At 35.3% G+C, this 16,208-nt stretch overlaps 1 protein-coding gene across 4 annotated transcripts in view; it reads left to right on the forward strand.

Annotated features, from left to right (window-relative positions):
• The window catches only part of LOC119785392 (inositol 1,4,5-trisphosphate receptor type 1-like), a 144,388-nt gene that overhangs the window by 32,290 nt on the left and 95,890 nt on the right, over positions 1 to 16,208 (forward strand). For 3 of the 4 annotated variants that reach the window (XM_038288020.1, XM_038288019.1, XM_038288021.1), the window contains exons 1-7: positions 11,923 to 12,072; positions 13,643 to 13,742; positions 13,963 to 14,123; positions 14,213 to 14,354; positions 14,521 to 14,679; positions 15,661 to 15,833; positions 15,982 to 16,101. In XM_038288020.1, the coding sequence (XP_038143948.1) occupies positions 11,975 to 12,072; positions 13,643 to 13,742; positions 13,963 to 14,123; positions 14,213 to 14,354; positions 14,521 to 14,679; positions 15,661 to 15,833; positions 15,982 to 16,101 (953 nt within the window). In that variant the 5' untranslated portion in view covers positions 11,923 to 11,974. Of the gene's footprint in view, positions 1 to 4,021; positions 4,132 to 4,668; positions 4,756 to 6,368; positions 6,528 to 9,180; positions 9,280 to 10,018; positions 10,103 to 10,870; positions 11,018 to 11,110; positions 11,207 to 11,282; positions 11,328 to 11,917; positions 12,073 to 13,642; positions 13,743 to 13,962; positions 14,124 to 14,212; positions 14,355 to 14,520; positions 14,680 to 15,660; positions 15,834 to 15,981; positions 16,102 to 16,208 lie in introns of those variants that run through there. The other variant, XM_038288022.1, reaches the window with a different exon arrangement.

Below are 16,208 nucleotides of genomic sequence, written 5' to 3' on the forward strand. Positions count from 1 at the left end.
ACATATTCCCCTCTCGTGATATAATCTTTTTTGTGATGGGCTTTCCAGTGATCGGATACTTGCTGTATCTTTTAGGCCTTGGGTGTTTTTTTTTTATAACTGTAATTTGTCTTTTTATGTTGCTTTGGCCTGCTACATTGCTTCTTCCCTTCTGAATGGTGTTTTAGCTTAACAACACTCTCTACCGGCTTGATTTAGCATCATTGCAAGATCATTTGCTTTTGTTCTGGAGATGATTAGCACATTTCACAACAAGAAGCATTCATCTCTGGCGCAGAGGATCATTCTCCTTTCCTGATGGCGTAATACTTGGATAGTCCTACACTATGCTTTGTATAAGTTTCTGAAATGGTGAATGTGGTACCCTTAAGCTGACTGACTGATTCACAACTCTCTCCCTAATAAATTGGCTGATTTCTTTGGATTTGGATTTCTTTGCAACATTCTTTCCATGTTGTCACACTAAGAAGTACTATGTTGGAGGTTTTGCTTGAAAATGTACCCACAGGTTAGCTTCCATGTTGTCAATTGATCTATTAGAAGTTAATAAAGCCATGACACGATTATCTATGTTGTCCTAAACTGTTTAAAATTTATTGCAATGTATCTACACTGTAGAAAATTTTAATCTAAATCAGTAATTTTTTCTTCAAATATATTTTTTTTCATTGAGGAGGTAAGTGAGTCTCTTTGCCAATGGAACAAGACAATTTTCATTTAAAATAAGAAAAAAGTATTGCATTGTCTTATTTCAGGTGCATATTATCTAATTATCTTATTAGTAAAAATACACAGTCCACTGGCAATCATCTTATTTATCTACTCAAATTAAGGGTAAATACACTTCATTTACGAAATTTTTACTTATTTCTAGATTGTTTTTGCAGTAAACCTGAGTTTTTTAAATAAATAAAAAATCCAAATACTCTGGAGTTTATATAAGTAAGTTTGCTTTTCTAAATAAGTTAAAATGAGATAAGGTAAGTTTGATTAAATATCAGACCGTGGAGAGAAAAAAAAAGGATATGTGTCTTTTCATGCAATGTATGTAAATATGTGGTTTTAACTGTAAGAGAAGAATTGAGCATACAAACGGACACCCTCATCGGAGTTCCTCCGTTTCTCCACAGTCATGTAAACCCTCTATGCTCCGTTTTACATTCTTTTCTTCTCTCCTTGTCTTCCTCATTGGTCTTTCACTTCCTTTAAATTGTGTTCCTTACTGAATTATGCATCAAACAGAAGTAAACATATGTTGATGAGAAAGGCCACTGGTTTCGGGTACCAGCAGAGGATTTAGCATGTTGAGACCTTTTTATTTGTGAGGGAACAAATGGTGTGTGTGAAATAGTTGGAGGAATTCAGAGAAGAGAAGGAGGGATGACAGAATATTGAGGGGAGGGGGGGTCCCCCCACCCTCTCCTCCTCTCTTAAAGCCATCTAACTCTCTTTCTCTTCGCTGACCTTATTTGGTCATGTTACTGCAACTCCAAATAAAGTTCAGAGACACAGAAGGGGGGGTGGACAGATTGTTCTTTTCCTCCCCTTTTCACTGACTCCGTAAAGAAAGAGCAGTGATCTGATAGGAGATAAAAATCAGAGGAAAGCCAGAACTCAGAGGGAGGAGACAAATTCAGCTCTGCAAGGGAAAGTAGTTCATCTGTTCCTGCCAAACTAAACTTAACTTTCAACCACTGTTAAAGTCTTCTTTTCTCCTGGCGAGTTTCAGAAGAGGAACTGACCAGGGACACAAGAGGAACTTCTCTAAAAACAGTGTCCACATGCAAATAAAGCGCCTGGTTTCCCTCCTGCCAGCTTCCTGCACAGCTTATGAAAATGAACACCACAATTAGGCACTATTGATAACGCCAGCATGGTCTCGCCTTGCCTGTGGTTAGACGTTAGATCCCTCTAACCCGTCTGCTACAGCATTTTGGAGGATCGTGTGGGTTGAACAGTCACACAGATCCAGGCTGTCTCTGTCTCGCAGCTCCTCCTGAGAGCAGTGAGAGGCCTTTGATCTCTGTTTAGGAGAATTATTAATACTTGTTTGTGCAGTCACATGCACAGCCAGGTCACTGGACATAGAGAGGAAGATGGTTTCTATTTTTACTGCTTGCTTGGCTCTGGGTTTAATATTGTTGACGTTTTCTGTTGTGTTGTTTTGGGAAGTTTCCATATATTGAAACTTCCTTCCCATTCATAGATGTCCCAAAGGATTTCTTAAAAAAAAAAAAAAGTTTAAAATAAAAAAATCTTTTAACTTCAGTGTTAGATTTGCACACCAAAGAATGTAACAATTAAACTATAAATCTGAGTAACTTTTTCTGTAAAGCTATAGTTTTTTATTTTGATGATATGCCGTAATCCATCTAAAGCATTTCTAATGATAAACGTTTTGTGCCATGAGGTCAATCAGTGGCAAAGACCATTCTACCAATAACCAACGGGATCGTTTTCTAGTATCTAACATGAATTCTCCAATGATTCTTCTGCATGTAAAGAGAAGAAATTATGCCATTTAAAGAGGGGAGATGTTGCTCTTCTTAAACTTTGAACTTTGTTAGATTACAACAGAACTAAATTCAATAAATTTACTTGGGCTTTTATATGATGCACTGAGACAAAATGGTAAACACAAACATAATACACAAAAAAAATGCTGTAAACACCAGTTTCCCCATTGTGGGACAGTAAAGGGATTTTCTATTATATTCTATATAAAGCAAAGGGAAGAAAAAAAAGTCTTTTAGGGCCCAAACAATTGATTGGATTAGTCATGATAATTAGTAAAGTAATTAATTATTGAAATAATCGTCAAATAAGTTAGTAATCTATTAATCGTTAACTGGAGTATAGAGACTTTAAAACATGCCTTTAGGTGACAGAGCAACAGCCTTAGAGCAGTAATTATATCAAGATGTATAAACAAAATGTATAAACATTTTGTATAAAAAAAAAAATGTCTGTCAATATGCTCTATCCAGAACAGTTTTAATTTCATAAAAAATGAACCTTTGGCTATCCAATTATTAATCGATGAATCGAAAAAATAATCAGCAGATTAATCGATTCGCAAAATAATCGATAGTTGCAGCCCGAGTATCTTTTAATGTTCGTGAAAAGATTATTTCTAAGCTTAAGAGAAAAAACACAAAAATTCAGATTTAAAAAAATATAATATGCATTTACATTAACTTTCCCAGAAGCTGTACTTTGTAGAATGAAATTTTATTATGAAAACATCTGATGGTCTTTTAAGGTTTCAATTCTACCAGGTTTGCATTTCTACAGGCTTACTATAATGCTAAGGTTGTAAGGACTGTCTGTGGACCAGAGCTCTTTAGACTTGGGTCAGATTGCAACTTTGACCAGTCCTTTCTAAGACATTAAGATTGCTCTGATCTAAGGAATTTCATCATAGCTCTGTATGTATTTTTAATGTTTTCCTGCTGAAAGATGAAGTTCAAGCATTTAGGTACAATCTTCGTATTTGTCAATGAGATGAGATGTTCAAAACTTAAATGATTGTTGTTGTTTTTTTTTTTACTTAACCCTTTTTTTTATCTAACCCTTGCTTTAAAGTTCTCCACAGCTTTATTTCTGACCTGTTCACTGTGTTTCTTGATTTTTTTTTTTCCATTGATGTTGTCTAACAAACCCTTTTTTGTTTCAGTAAACAGCTATGTCAGATGTTACATCAGAAACAAATGGATCATTAAATAATTATAAAACAAATTAAACTAAAATGAACAAGGCTGAATGAGAACCTCATTCTATCCTTTTCACCACACAGACTGAGGAGGACCTACGGTTAGATTCGAATGAATCTAAAATAAGACTGTTGTTCTTTCAGTGTGAGATCATGCTGCCACAAAAATGAATGCATTATTTTGAAGGGTTGCTGAGGATGCTGCATGCATTTCCATATATTTCCCCTTGTTCTGACGTTGCATGTTCTTTTTTATGTGAAATTCACTATGCAGAGCTAATTGATTTTGTGGCTCTTGTTTCTGTGCAGACTGTCTGTTTAAGCTTTGCCCCATGAACCGCTACTCGGCCCAGAAGCAGTTCTGGAAAGCAGCAAAGCCTGGCGGGAACACGGACACAGTGCTGCTCAACAAGCTTCATGTAAGCAGAGAAAACAGCATAATCATCTTACAGCTACTTCAACATACAGACATGCCCTCATTTCTTGTAGTAAAAGTGACAGATTTTGAGAGGCTATGAATTTAAATTTCACTGTTGGACCTTATTTGCTTATTAGCTGAATGTTTGAAAAGATTTTTCTGTGCTCTCAGTTGTGAGACTTAAAATCATCCCTTCTTCTGAATATTTGGGGGTAGACTTCTTGCTAGTCCTTTTATAGATATATTTGGGAACCATTCACTCCTATCATATCTATCTGCCCAGGAGGCTCTCCTTTCGCTCTTTCTGCTCAAATCCAATACCATTTAAAGCAATCTGTTTGACCAACGAGATTCAGATTCAGTAGCTTAGTGTCCAATGAAGACACAAGCTTTGTTAAGGACACTTCTTCCAGGGCTTTTTCTTTTAAGCAAACAAACACAATTGGTTCTTAGAGCTTATAAGTATATGACTTGAGCCAATGAGCAATTATCTTGGTGGTGCAATAAATGTTGTCCTCATCTTTCTTTTGAACCTCAGCATGCTGCTGACCTGGAGAAGAAACAAAACGATTCTGAAAACAAAAAGCTCCTGGGAACAGTGATACAGTATGGAAATGTCATTCAGGTTTGTTTCTGAGCAATAATTGTCTTTTTTGTGTAAAATGTATTTTAAACTGCAGGGTTGGTGTCGATAGAAATTTATTGAAATGTATTCATACCAGTCATAAGCCTTAATCTGAAATACTCATAAGTTCTGAATCATTTTTTTCTGAATCTATAACAGCCATTAACTACCTTTACTTTAATAACTTACAGTTTAATGTTTTTATAAGCATCATTATGATGCATAATGTTACTACAGAGTCATGTTATTCAGTCTGTTTTAAATATCAATGATTCAATTTGTGATTGGTCAGGATGGGATCAGAACAAAAAGAAACTATTCTAGATATTGAGAATCAGAATCAAACCAATTATAGAGATTTGAGCCAATCACAAGCTTCCTTCCTTCCTTCCTTCCTTCCTTCCTTCCTTCCTTCCTTCCTTCCTTCCTTCCTTCCTTCCTTCCTTCCTTCCTTCCTTCCTTTCCTTTCTGGACTTTTTGGGTAAGACTGTTGAAGCATGAACACAACTGGGTGTTCCAGGGTCAACAATGCCAATAACATCAAAACTAGATTTGGTTTCCATCAAGCTTTGACCTCACCCCTGTATAAAATGTAAAGATTATGATTAAAAGTGTGGCCTATCCATGAAGTCAGCTGATTTATACGAGTATCTGCAGAGTCTGCAGCTTTCTAAGGGATGTTTTTATATATTTAAATATTAGTGGGGGTGTTTTAAAGTAACAAAGTACAAATACTTTGTTACCTTAATTAAGTAGAAATTTTGGCTTATCTATGTTTTACTAGGATAACTTTGTTTAGATAAATTTTTACTTCTACTACTTCTACTACATTTGTTTGCAATTATCTGTTATTTTTACTCCTTACATTTAAGAAAAAATTGACTTATTAGTTTTGTTTATTTAAGCTAATTTTCATTATGGCCTGTTGGTATTAAGAACAATAAAATGCATCAAAATCATTTGTTTCATCCAGACAGTTAATTTCTTTGTGTTTGGATTCAGCACTGCACCAACTTGCTCTTCGCTACATGTCAAAATAAATAGTTTTTCAAGATGATGCAAAGTTAAATTTGACACTGATGCCATTAGTTATAAAACTAAGAAACTTATAAATAAGGAAGTTTTTATTCAGAATTGTAGAAAATGTTCCTTTGATAGTGCAGTAATTAGGGTTTGTCCTTAAATTAAAAATACTTTTTATTTTATACATTTAGTAGTTTTAAAAATGGTACTTTACACTTAAAGTAAAAAGAGAATTGATAACTTCTAAAAAAAATGTTTTAAACAGTACGATTTATACTTCTACTTAAATAGTACCGGTATATATATTTGACACCTCTGTCCACAATACATTTAAAGGTTTAAACAATTTTCTTTAATTCACTAAAGTTGCTTGTTACATCCTGCGTCCATCGTGTGAAGGAACAGTTAAGATGCACCACTTAAAATCCCCCCAAAAAATGACATTTATGCCAATAATGAATGTTTGTTAATATCTGTCCAAACATCTTTATATCCTATTATGTTTAAACTTATAATATTGACAACTGTGCTGTAAATGCAAGCTGCTCTTCTAAGTGCACCATCAAAAATACTGCTTTCTGTTCTCACAGCTGCTTCACCTGAAGAGCAACAAATACCTGACGGTAAACAAACGGCTGCCAGCTCTGTTGGAGAAAAACGCCATGAGGGTGATGTTGGACACTGCAGGAAATGAAGGCTCCTGGTTCTATATTCAGCCCTTCTACAAACTACGCTCTATTGGGGACAGTGTGAGTGTTTCAGTTCATAGGAAGAGCTGAGAGTGACAGCATTGGACTCCATGTGAATAAATATTATGCAATAGAACAAACAAGTCCTATCTGTTGAAGAGATTAGAAACATATTATCCCTTAAAAGTAAAATGATATACCCAATCTTTGTAGTGTAGAATTACCTTCCACTGAAATTGGAGCTGCAGTTTGTTTCTCTATCAGATTTGCATTTAATGATGTGATTTTTACCTTTTCCTCTTTTGCAAAAACAGTTAAAGCGAAGTAAAACTGAATAGAGTATCGTTGACCTGAAAAAGATTCTCACATACTCCAGATTTTAATTTGCATTTTGACTGGGCCAGTCTAATGTAAGAAGTGGTTTTCATCTAAACCAATCTGAATCAAACTTAAATCCTCACTAAGATGATTTATGTCCTGCGGCCTTTAAAGGCACGTCCTGCCCAACACACCAAGATCAAATGGCTTAAACCTTTGTTCCCATGAATTACCTTATTATTTGACTCATGCTTGTTGAGGTTTCCACCCCAGTCTAAAGTTGTTTTTTTTTGCCTCCAATAGATGTTCACCCAAACTGCAAAAACCATCTAGGAATAAGTAAAACTTTCAAAAACTTTTAAATTAAGTGTATTAAGCCTTAATGTTAGTAGGTAATTAAGATAATTTGCTAATGGAAAAAGGTTTTTTTGCTCTTAAAAAAGGATAATTAGATATTATGCACTTAAAATGACACCATCCAATTGTTTTTTCTTATTTCTAAATTTATATTGTTTTTTTCCATTGGCGAAGTGTCTCACTGACCTCCTCAATTCAATAAAGAATTCCCTTATTTGAACAACAATTACTTATTTAGATTTCAATTTCTTGCAGTGCATGATTAATCTGTATAAAGTTCCATCCATACTTCCCCTCCTTCAGACCATATTTCTAGAATATGCAAAGATTTTTTTTTTTCTTTTTAATTCTACTCAGTTTTTCTTTCTCCAGATCATCTTTGGTAAAACATTTTGGGGAACTTAATTTCAGCAATTCATCAGAGTACATTCTTCCTATTTTTAGTTTGTGTTGGCTGCAGATTACATCAGCCTCGTTCCTCAAAAAATATAATGTAACATTGAATTTCTTTAATTCTTCAGTTTCAATATTTTATATCTGCAGTTAGGATAGATATGTTCCTTCAGAGACAAATACAGAGCAGTTCTCTGTAATGTTCTATATCTCAGTCTGGTTTTGCTAAAGGTTGCTAATTTCAACAGATGCAAGACTGTATCCTAAATTATATTTAAATCTATCAGCCTGCAACCAACAGCTGTGTACTGTAACTCTTTTGGAGTAAACTGTGTGCATATTTTGTCTTCTTAATAATTAATCGAAAGGAAATTAGTCTTACTGCAATATGTTGAAGCAAGGGTTAAATGTACACTATTAATTTTCTTAAATGGTTCGGCTCCTTTTCGTTTTTTCTCGTAAACTTAGAATTATAAAGGTTTAGTATCTCAAACACACTAATTCCTTTTTTGACTTTTTTCTTTTTTTTTTTTTTTTTTGCTTTGGATTTGTTGGAGAAAAGAGAAAACCAATAACCCCGACAATTGGGAATATCTTAAAGAAATATTTTTTAACAATTTTTGCAGGGCAAATAAATTATCAACACTGCACAAACTTTAAATCTAAATAAGTAATTTTTTTGTTTAAAAAAATGCTTTTTTTAAAATCAGGTCAGACACTTTGCCAATGGAACAAGACAATCTACATGTAAAATAAGAAAAAAGCAACTGCTTTGTTATTTGTGCATATCATCTAATCATCTCATTTTAAGATTAAAAATACTAATTCCATTGGCAAATCATCTCAGTTACTTACTTTAATTGAGGGTTAAAACATCTTATATAAGATATATTTACTTATTTCTAGATGGATTTGCAGGGAATTTATTAGCTAATGATATTTGATTATTGAAAAGTAAAGATTGTAGATATTTGCACCCATGTTTTGTTCATTTTGGCCCTTTTTATGACCAGTTTTATGCTTCTGTTTGATTCATTTAATGAAACAAAAACAAGTTCGCTTCTTCTCTAAACCAAACTACCCAAACTACCGTCTCTTCTTCTGTTATAATGCAAAGTTCCAAACACTTGATAAAGGACCAAATGAAAACCACTGGAGATCATGCTTCACACTTTTTCTCATTTTTTAACTAATTTTTGAAATTGCAAAATTCAAAGTAATCATGACAGTGTCACATTGACACAGATTTTTTTTGTATAGCTGTAAAAGTTCTGTATGTATCAATATTTTCTTTTTTAATAAGTGCTCAATAATTACGTTTTTCAGCTGTAAATCTTTTTTTTTTTACATAAATTCTGTTCAGCTATAGAAACATTATATTTTGAATATTTTTTTACAGTAAAATCATTAATATCATTCATTTTTTTTAAGCAAAAGCCTTTGCTTCTAAATAAATATTTATGTTTTACTGACACCTACATCATGTGTAAGTATATTTATTATAACTAAAAGATTTTTTGATAAAACTACACTTGAACCTTCTTTGCAGCTGTTTGTCTTTGATATTCTGTAAAAAAAAAAAAAAAGTCTTCTCCTGTACATCTTGTTCTTACATTTGCTGCATGTGTGTTTTGTGTGATTGCAGGTGGTGATTGGTGACAAAGTGGTCCTCAACCCAGTAAATGCTGGTCAGCCACTACATGCTAGCACACATCAGCTTGTGGATAACCCAGGATGCAATGAGGTTTGCTTTAGTTTATCCCCAACACCCTAATTTCTGTTTGTTTAGTCACTGTATTCCACAAGGCTCACTTTTACAGGATGGCTTAACCTGCCACTGTGAAATAGACATTTTTTGTTCAGATGTTCAGATATTGAACATTGTTTTCCCTTCATTTACATGATGTCACAGAGTTATATTGTATAATGAAATCCAGCATATTCTAACAAAATTAAAAGGTGCTCATATTCATATAATAATAATTGTACTTTATTAATCTCACACTGGTGAAATTTAACTCTGCATTTAACGGGGCACGGGGAGCAGTGTGGGGTTAGGGGTCTTTGCTGAGGGAGCCAGGGGTCCAGTCCGTGGGAGCGGGGCTTGAACTCAGAACCTCTGAATTCCTAGCGCAATGTCCTAACCACTAGGCCGCCACTCCCCTCAATGTGTCCTGGTATGGTATGTAATAATCTAGTGTCATCAGAATGTTTCAGTGTGTTTTGTGGTGGTTGGAGCCTTTATGGGGGCCAGGTTGGTTTATCGTTTGAAAACTGCATGCAGTTGTATTTGTTCTCTTAAGCATTGTGTGGTATTAAAACGTTGGTCATCTGAAACAATAAGGTGTGAAAAAAAAAAAGCAAACCATAAGAGATGTTTTTTTTTCTAATTTCAGAAAGAGTTTAGCATATGACTGTGCATTTTGGCAAACTTTGCAGATTAATTACAGCTTCAGTCACATCCAGCTCTGTCTGTTTTTCAGGTAAACTCTGTCAACTGTAACACCAGCTGGAAGATTGTCCTGTTTATGAAATGGAGTGACAACCAGGAGTGCGTCTTGAAAGGAGTGCGTTTCTCAGCAACTATAAGATAAATCTTTCTCTGATTATTTATTACAAATGGCCTTTTGTGGAAAAGAATACTCTATAGATGAAGTATTAATCTAAATATATTTCATTATTTATATTAAACACACTGGCTAGATCATTTTCTTAACATAATAGTCACATTGTGTTTTAGGGTAGTTTGTTTCTGCCACTCTTTTCAAAAAATAATTATCTCATTATAGTAAGATACTACTATCTCATTATTTTGAGATTTTTTTTTTCTACAGAGTGGTGGAAACAGGCTTCCATAGTCTCTGACCTTTACACACCTTTTTTAAATAATTTTGGTTTTTCTAATGTATTTTTTTGTTTACAAACCTTGCCATTGCATAAGGTTATTTGTGTGATCCCAGTTGGATGTTTTGTTTGTTTGTTTCCATTTTAGTATCTTCAGTCAGCAGTACTTGAATTTAAATGAGACAAAATAACTTTAAAAACTCAGCAGTACTTGAATTTAAATGAGACAAAATAACTTTAAAAACTCTATGTTAGAGTTTCTTTGCTATAATTTCAGCATGCCTGTTAACCTTTATAAGACAAATTGCTTCCAGCTAAAACCCCATTTAATTCCAAACAGATTTTTAATACTAGATACATTAATACCAAAACTAATTTAGTGAGAGTTTTATTTTATTATATTTATCAAATGGTGACCATCAAAGATTTTAAGCATAATTTCTTATCATTGACCATATTAAGCCAAAACTTGCTGTAATCTCTCCCTGCAGGGTGACGTTGTACGGCTTTTCCATGCAGAGCAGGAGAAGTTTCTCACATGTGATGATCACAGAAAAAGGCAATATGTATTCCTGCGCACTACTGGACGTCAGTCTGCTACGTCGGCAACCAGCAGCAAAGCCCTCTGGGAGATCGAGGTGAGCTACTGTCGACAGAAACCTGTTTCTGCTGGGTGTGCTCTAAGGTAAAAGTGGGTTCTACTTTTTTTGTTTTTGTTTTTATTGTTTCAGGTGGTACAGCATGATCCGTGTCGAGGCGGGGCGGGCTACTGGAACAGTCTTTTCAGGTTCAAACACCTGGCTACTGGACACTACTTGGCTGCAGAGGTCAGTCTGTCTGTCCCCCTTTCTGTCCTGTTGGCTTGTGAACTTCTGAAAGCTAACAACTCTTGAATGTGTGCAGGTTAACCCAGAGTATGAAGACGAAGGCATCGACTTTGGTTCTCCGGTGAGAATGTCATGCAGATAGGCAATTTTTTTCTATGTGGTGCAGAGTTTTATATGAATGCCCATATTTACAAACAGGAATCTCTTTAGATTGACTTTAACACTTGGTGCATACTTAAACATCTAAAACCTATTTTATAGCTGTGATTTTTTTGGCTGAGATATGAGAAATATGTTTTAAACTTAATAACCGATTAGGTTTACTGTAAAAAGATTTACAGTTTGAGGAATTTGAAGGTGTTGTGCTAATATTGCCCAGCAGATGGCAGTTACTTTCCATCTGAAGTTCTTTCCTGAATGAATAAAGAGTTTGCTTTGCTATTCTGTTATCCTGAAATTTCCAACCTTTTGCTGACCCAGTCAGTGAGATCAGCAAGGTAGTCTTTTGCAGACTTTTTTTCTGTAATAAAAAATTTGAATAGAGTTTCGAAGGCAAAATGTAAAGATTTGACATTCTATTGGATTTTCTGTTATTTTAAAAACTCCATCCATCCATGCTAAGCTCTGTTGGTATTCTTTCTACCAGTTAGACAAAATGTGCTCATGAATTTGTTTTAAATTCATCTTCTAATAGTAATTTTGTTTCTGTAGCTTGACTCAGAGCAGCATGCCCTGAGATCCCGTTTGAAAAATGTCCAAGATAAGGTCATGTACACACTTATATCTGTTCCTGATGGAAATGACATCTCCTCCATATTCGAATTGGACCCGACCACCTTAAGGGGGGGAGACTCTCTTGTGCCCAGGTAAGAAGGACACATGGTGGGAACAGTTAATGTTTGTGCTCTCTAGATTCAGGGCTGAAACAATTAATTGGATTAATTTTGATTAATCAATTATTGAATTGTCAACCATTTTAAGAATGAATTAATTGTTAATTGGAGTATAAAGATTCGAAATCATGCCTTTAGATGACAAAGCTACACACAGTAGCAGTAAATATTTAGCATTTAAGATAAAACACTTTTTGAACCTGTCAATCTGCTCTATCCAGAATACCTTAAGTGGAAAAGTTTTAGTTTCTTTTAATTTCATAAAGAATCTTCTTTAAGGAACCTTTGGCCCTCCGATTATTAATTTATTTATCAAAAAAAACAATCGATTTGCAAAATAATCCTTAATGGCAGCCCTAATTATGTTAGAGATCTGGTTATCTGATATTTTAGTTATTTATTGATTTACACTGTAGTGATTCATGTTTTGATCAATAGATTACTTTAGAAAGATTTATTATTAAAGATATTTATCTGAAATGAAATTCTCAGAACTGCTATTTCAGAAGTTCTGGATGGAGCTCACCATCGAAGGTGTTTTGTCTTAAATGCAGAATAATTTTTTATGATGTTTTGGTGTATTGCTCTGAATGGGTTGCTCTTTCAACAAACGGGATGTTATAGTGTCAGTATATTAAGAAAATTATTATTCAATTACTAAATCAGTTGACAAGTATTATCACAACCATTAAATCATGATTAATCTGATTAATTCTTTTATCCTAGACTAGATAGTGTCTATGTGATGGAACTTTCAAGAGAGATTCACTTACAGTCAAACGTGGGTAATGATTATACAGCCTCTGTTTGGTTGGATAGATGATGATTAGTTTTGTCTGCTGGCTGCAGAAAAAAATGGGTATCTAACTTTCTTTGTATCGTTAGTGGCATTAAAAGCTGATGTGTTCAACAACAAAAAAAACAACTGCACCACAAATATTTAGTAACGACATGAACATATTGAAAAGTGGAAGCAAAACTTACAGGTAGAGTGGATTATTTTCTGGTATACCTAGGTAAAAATAAAATCCCCAGTTCACTTTTTGTATAGCTGTGCACACTCGGACCATTCTGCCTACTGCTGCACCATCACATGAAAAAAATCTCCCAGATACACTCTGGTTTTATTACTTTCTTCTGAGCCCTTCCTCTTCTACTTATAAATTTATAAGACGTTTGCTTCTTGTGACTCTCTGAAACCGAAGCATACTGGAAACATAAACACTAGAACTATGCAGACACTGTAAAAGGAAACAGATACTGACATGTGGTACAAACAATAAATAAGATGTTTGCACTTAGTTTTGCCTTTTTTAACATTGCTTAGATTAAATTTTCTGGAGATGAGATCTTTGGCTTCAGTGGCCATTATTTCATTATTTAGTCATTAGATGCCTAATGTTCCAGAGATCTGAACCTGAGCTGTTGGTCCTCAACGACTAACAGCCTTCGTTTATGGGACATCTGCTCTACTACTGTGCCACAAGCATTAACGGCTATCTGAGACTTTTACATAAAACAGAAACTCTGGCCTGTTTTGCAGAAACTCATATGTGCGGCTTCGACACCTCTGCACCAATACGTGGGTTCACAGCACCAACCAACCGATAGACAAGGAAGAAGAAAAACCCGTCATGCTGCGGGTAAGTGACTAATCACTTTTCTAGTTTTTATTTACTGTTTTGTCATTTTTGATTGTGTCATAAACATTTATAAGTTTTTAAACGGTTTTAATTTGTGCCTTAAATAAAATGTCTGTATTCTAACAACGATACAAAATTATGGTTTCATAGTGACAAGAAAGATTGATGAGTCAATGAATTTCTACTCATTGAACATGTTGTATTTTATTTCTGATTCAAGATCGGCACATCTGCACATAAGGAGGACAAAGAGGCGTTCGCCATCGTGCCCGTCTCCCCAGCCGAAGTTAGGGACCTGGATTTTGCTAACGATGCCAGTAAAGTTCTGGCCTCTATTGCAGGAAAGCTGGAAAAAGGCACTATCACCCAGAATGAGAGGAGGTAGAAAAAGCCAAGTAAAGCAGTCGTCTCTTTGAAGAGGATGTTCATGTTAAGTTGTGTTTATGTGTCTTTTATAATGAAAAATTCAGAGCGGTAACAAAGCTTCTGGAGGATTTGGTGTTCTTTGTTGTGGACATTCCCAACAATGGACAGGATGTTCTGGAAATTATGGTGAACAAACCCAACAGGGAGCGACAGAAACTCATGAGAGAGCAGAATATTCTCAAACAGGTAATCCAATAAAGCAACATTGGAAACTATTTTAAGTAGACTGACCCCCCCCCCCCCCCCCCCCCCCCTTCGTCCTCTGATTTGTGGAACTCTGTGTCAAAGAGGTGTGCAAAATTGACTCCAAATTGCAAAATTAAAGTGATCAATTTATCCTCCCTGCTTGTAGATCTTCAAACTGCTACAGGCTCCGTTCACAGACAGCGGGGATGGGCCAATGCTGCGTTTGGACGAGTTGGCAGACCAGCGTCATGCCCCCTTCAGACACATCTGCCGTCTGTGTTACAGGGTCCTGCGTCACTCTCAGCAGGATTACCGCAAAAATCAGGTAGAAATTTTTAATCATTAACTTTATTTCTTATCATCACCTCCAACCTTCTGACAGGGTTTTAAAGGGTTAGACTTCTGTCTGGGGGAAAAACCTCATCATTCTGTAACAACCACAATGCAATACATTACACTGTGTAATGTAGATGAACATCCTGTGTAGTCCGCGCTTTGAGACACTAAACTACTTTCTCCAAATATATCAACCCAGAATAATTATAGATAAAGCTCATGTTGTGAAAATTGCTCACGTATCTCAAATTGCGTACTTCTAGGATCAGCTGATTTTTATTAATAGCTTTTTTATTGATGATAGAGTCATCTTTGTTTAGTAAGATGTGACTAGAGTGAGCATCCTCTGTTTCTTTGGACAGTCTTTCAAGTAGAAATAGAAGATTTAAAGAGATAATTATTTAAATGTAGGCGATAAACCACATGAATTAAAAGTTTGAAGTAGAAGGAAGTCCATTCAAAGCTATTAATATTTTAACAAAATATTTTAGGAATCATGGTGATAAAATTAGGTGATTAGACAACATTCTTACAGTATGATGCTGCCTCCTCCGTGTTTCAATATCAGGCGGTGTGTTCAGGGGGACGTGTTCTCCAAAGTTTTTAATCTTACCTGTTTGGTGAAGGTCTTGGTCTTTATGAAGATGTCTGTCCGCTAATGATCTCTGAGTCCTTCAGAGAGCCCGTGGATCTTTACTGAAAATAAAACACAGAATCAACTTAATTAGCAGGTAGGTAGTTGGTCCTACTGGATATTATTTAGGTGTACCAGAGTAAGAGGGGCTTGGTATAAACAAATAAAAAAAAAACAACATGGAAAGTCATCAATTGGACTGTAGGCCTATCTTTCTTAATACTTTTCAGAGGGTGCAAGATGACATAAATATTACATACCTTGAAAATATTTGTGCTTACTTTTCCTGCATCTGCACCTAACCTATGTGTTTTTAATTTATTTTGACTTTTGCAGGAGTACATCGCCAAACAGTTTCGCTTCATGCAGAAACAGATTGGCTACGATGTCCTGGCCGAGGACACCATCACGGCTTTGCTCCATAACAACAGAAAACTGCTGGAGAAGCACATTACTGCTGCAGAGATCGACACATTTGTTAGCCTGGTTCGCAAGAACCGGGAGCCCAGGTGGGCCACAGTTTGTTTGCTTGATCGTGGTCCATCAGGGAACCTGATCAATCTTTTTACTGGTTGAACAACTCCTAGATTATGAAGGTTCTCCAGAAGGTCAGTGTGGTGTGTGATTGATTTTTGTGTTGCCTGTGTTTGTGACCAGGTTCTTGGACTACTTGTCAGATCTGTGTGTGTCGATGAATAAGTCCATCCCTGTGACACAAGAGCTCATCTGCACTGCAGTGTTGGACCCGGCAAATGCAGACATCCTCATAGAAACAAAGTAAAAAAAAATTTAACCCATTTATTCTTTTGAGTCAAGGTCTCTAATTAACACACTACAACAATTTATTGTTTAGGTAGTCCATCCAAAAGGGAGTTCTTTGTCTT

The sequence above is a fragment of the Cyprinodon tularosa genome, unplaced genomic scaffold (genome assembly GCF_016077235.1).
Source record: "Cyprinodon tularosa strain WSP-4 unplaced genomic scaffold, ASM1607723v1 ctg248, whole genome shotgun sequence".
NCBI lineage: Eukaryota > Metazoa > Chordata > Actinopteri > Cyprinodontiformes > Cyprinodontidae > Cyprinodon > Cyprinodon tularosa.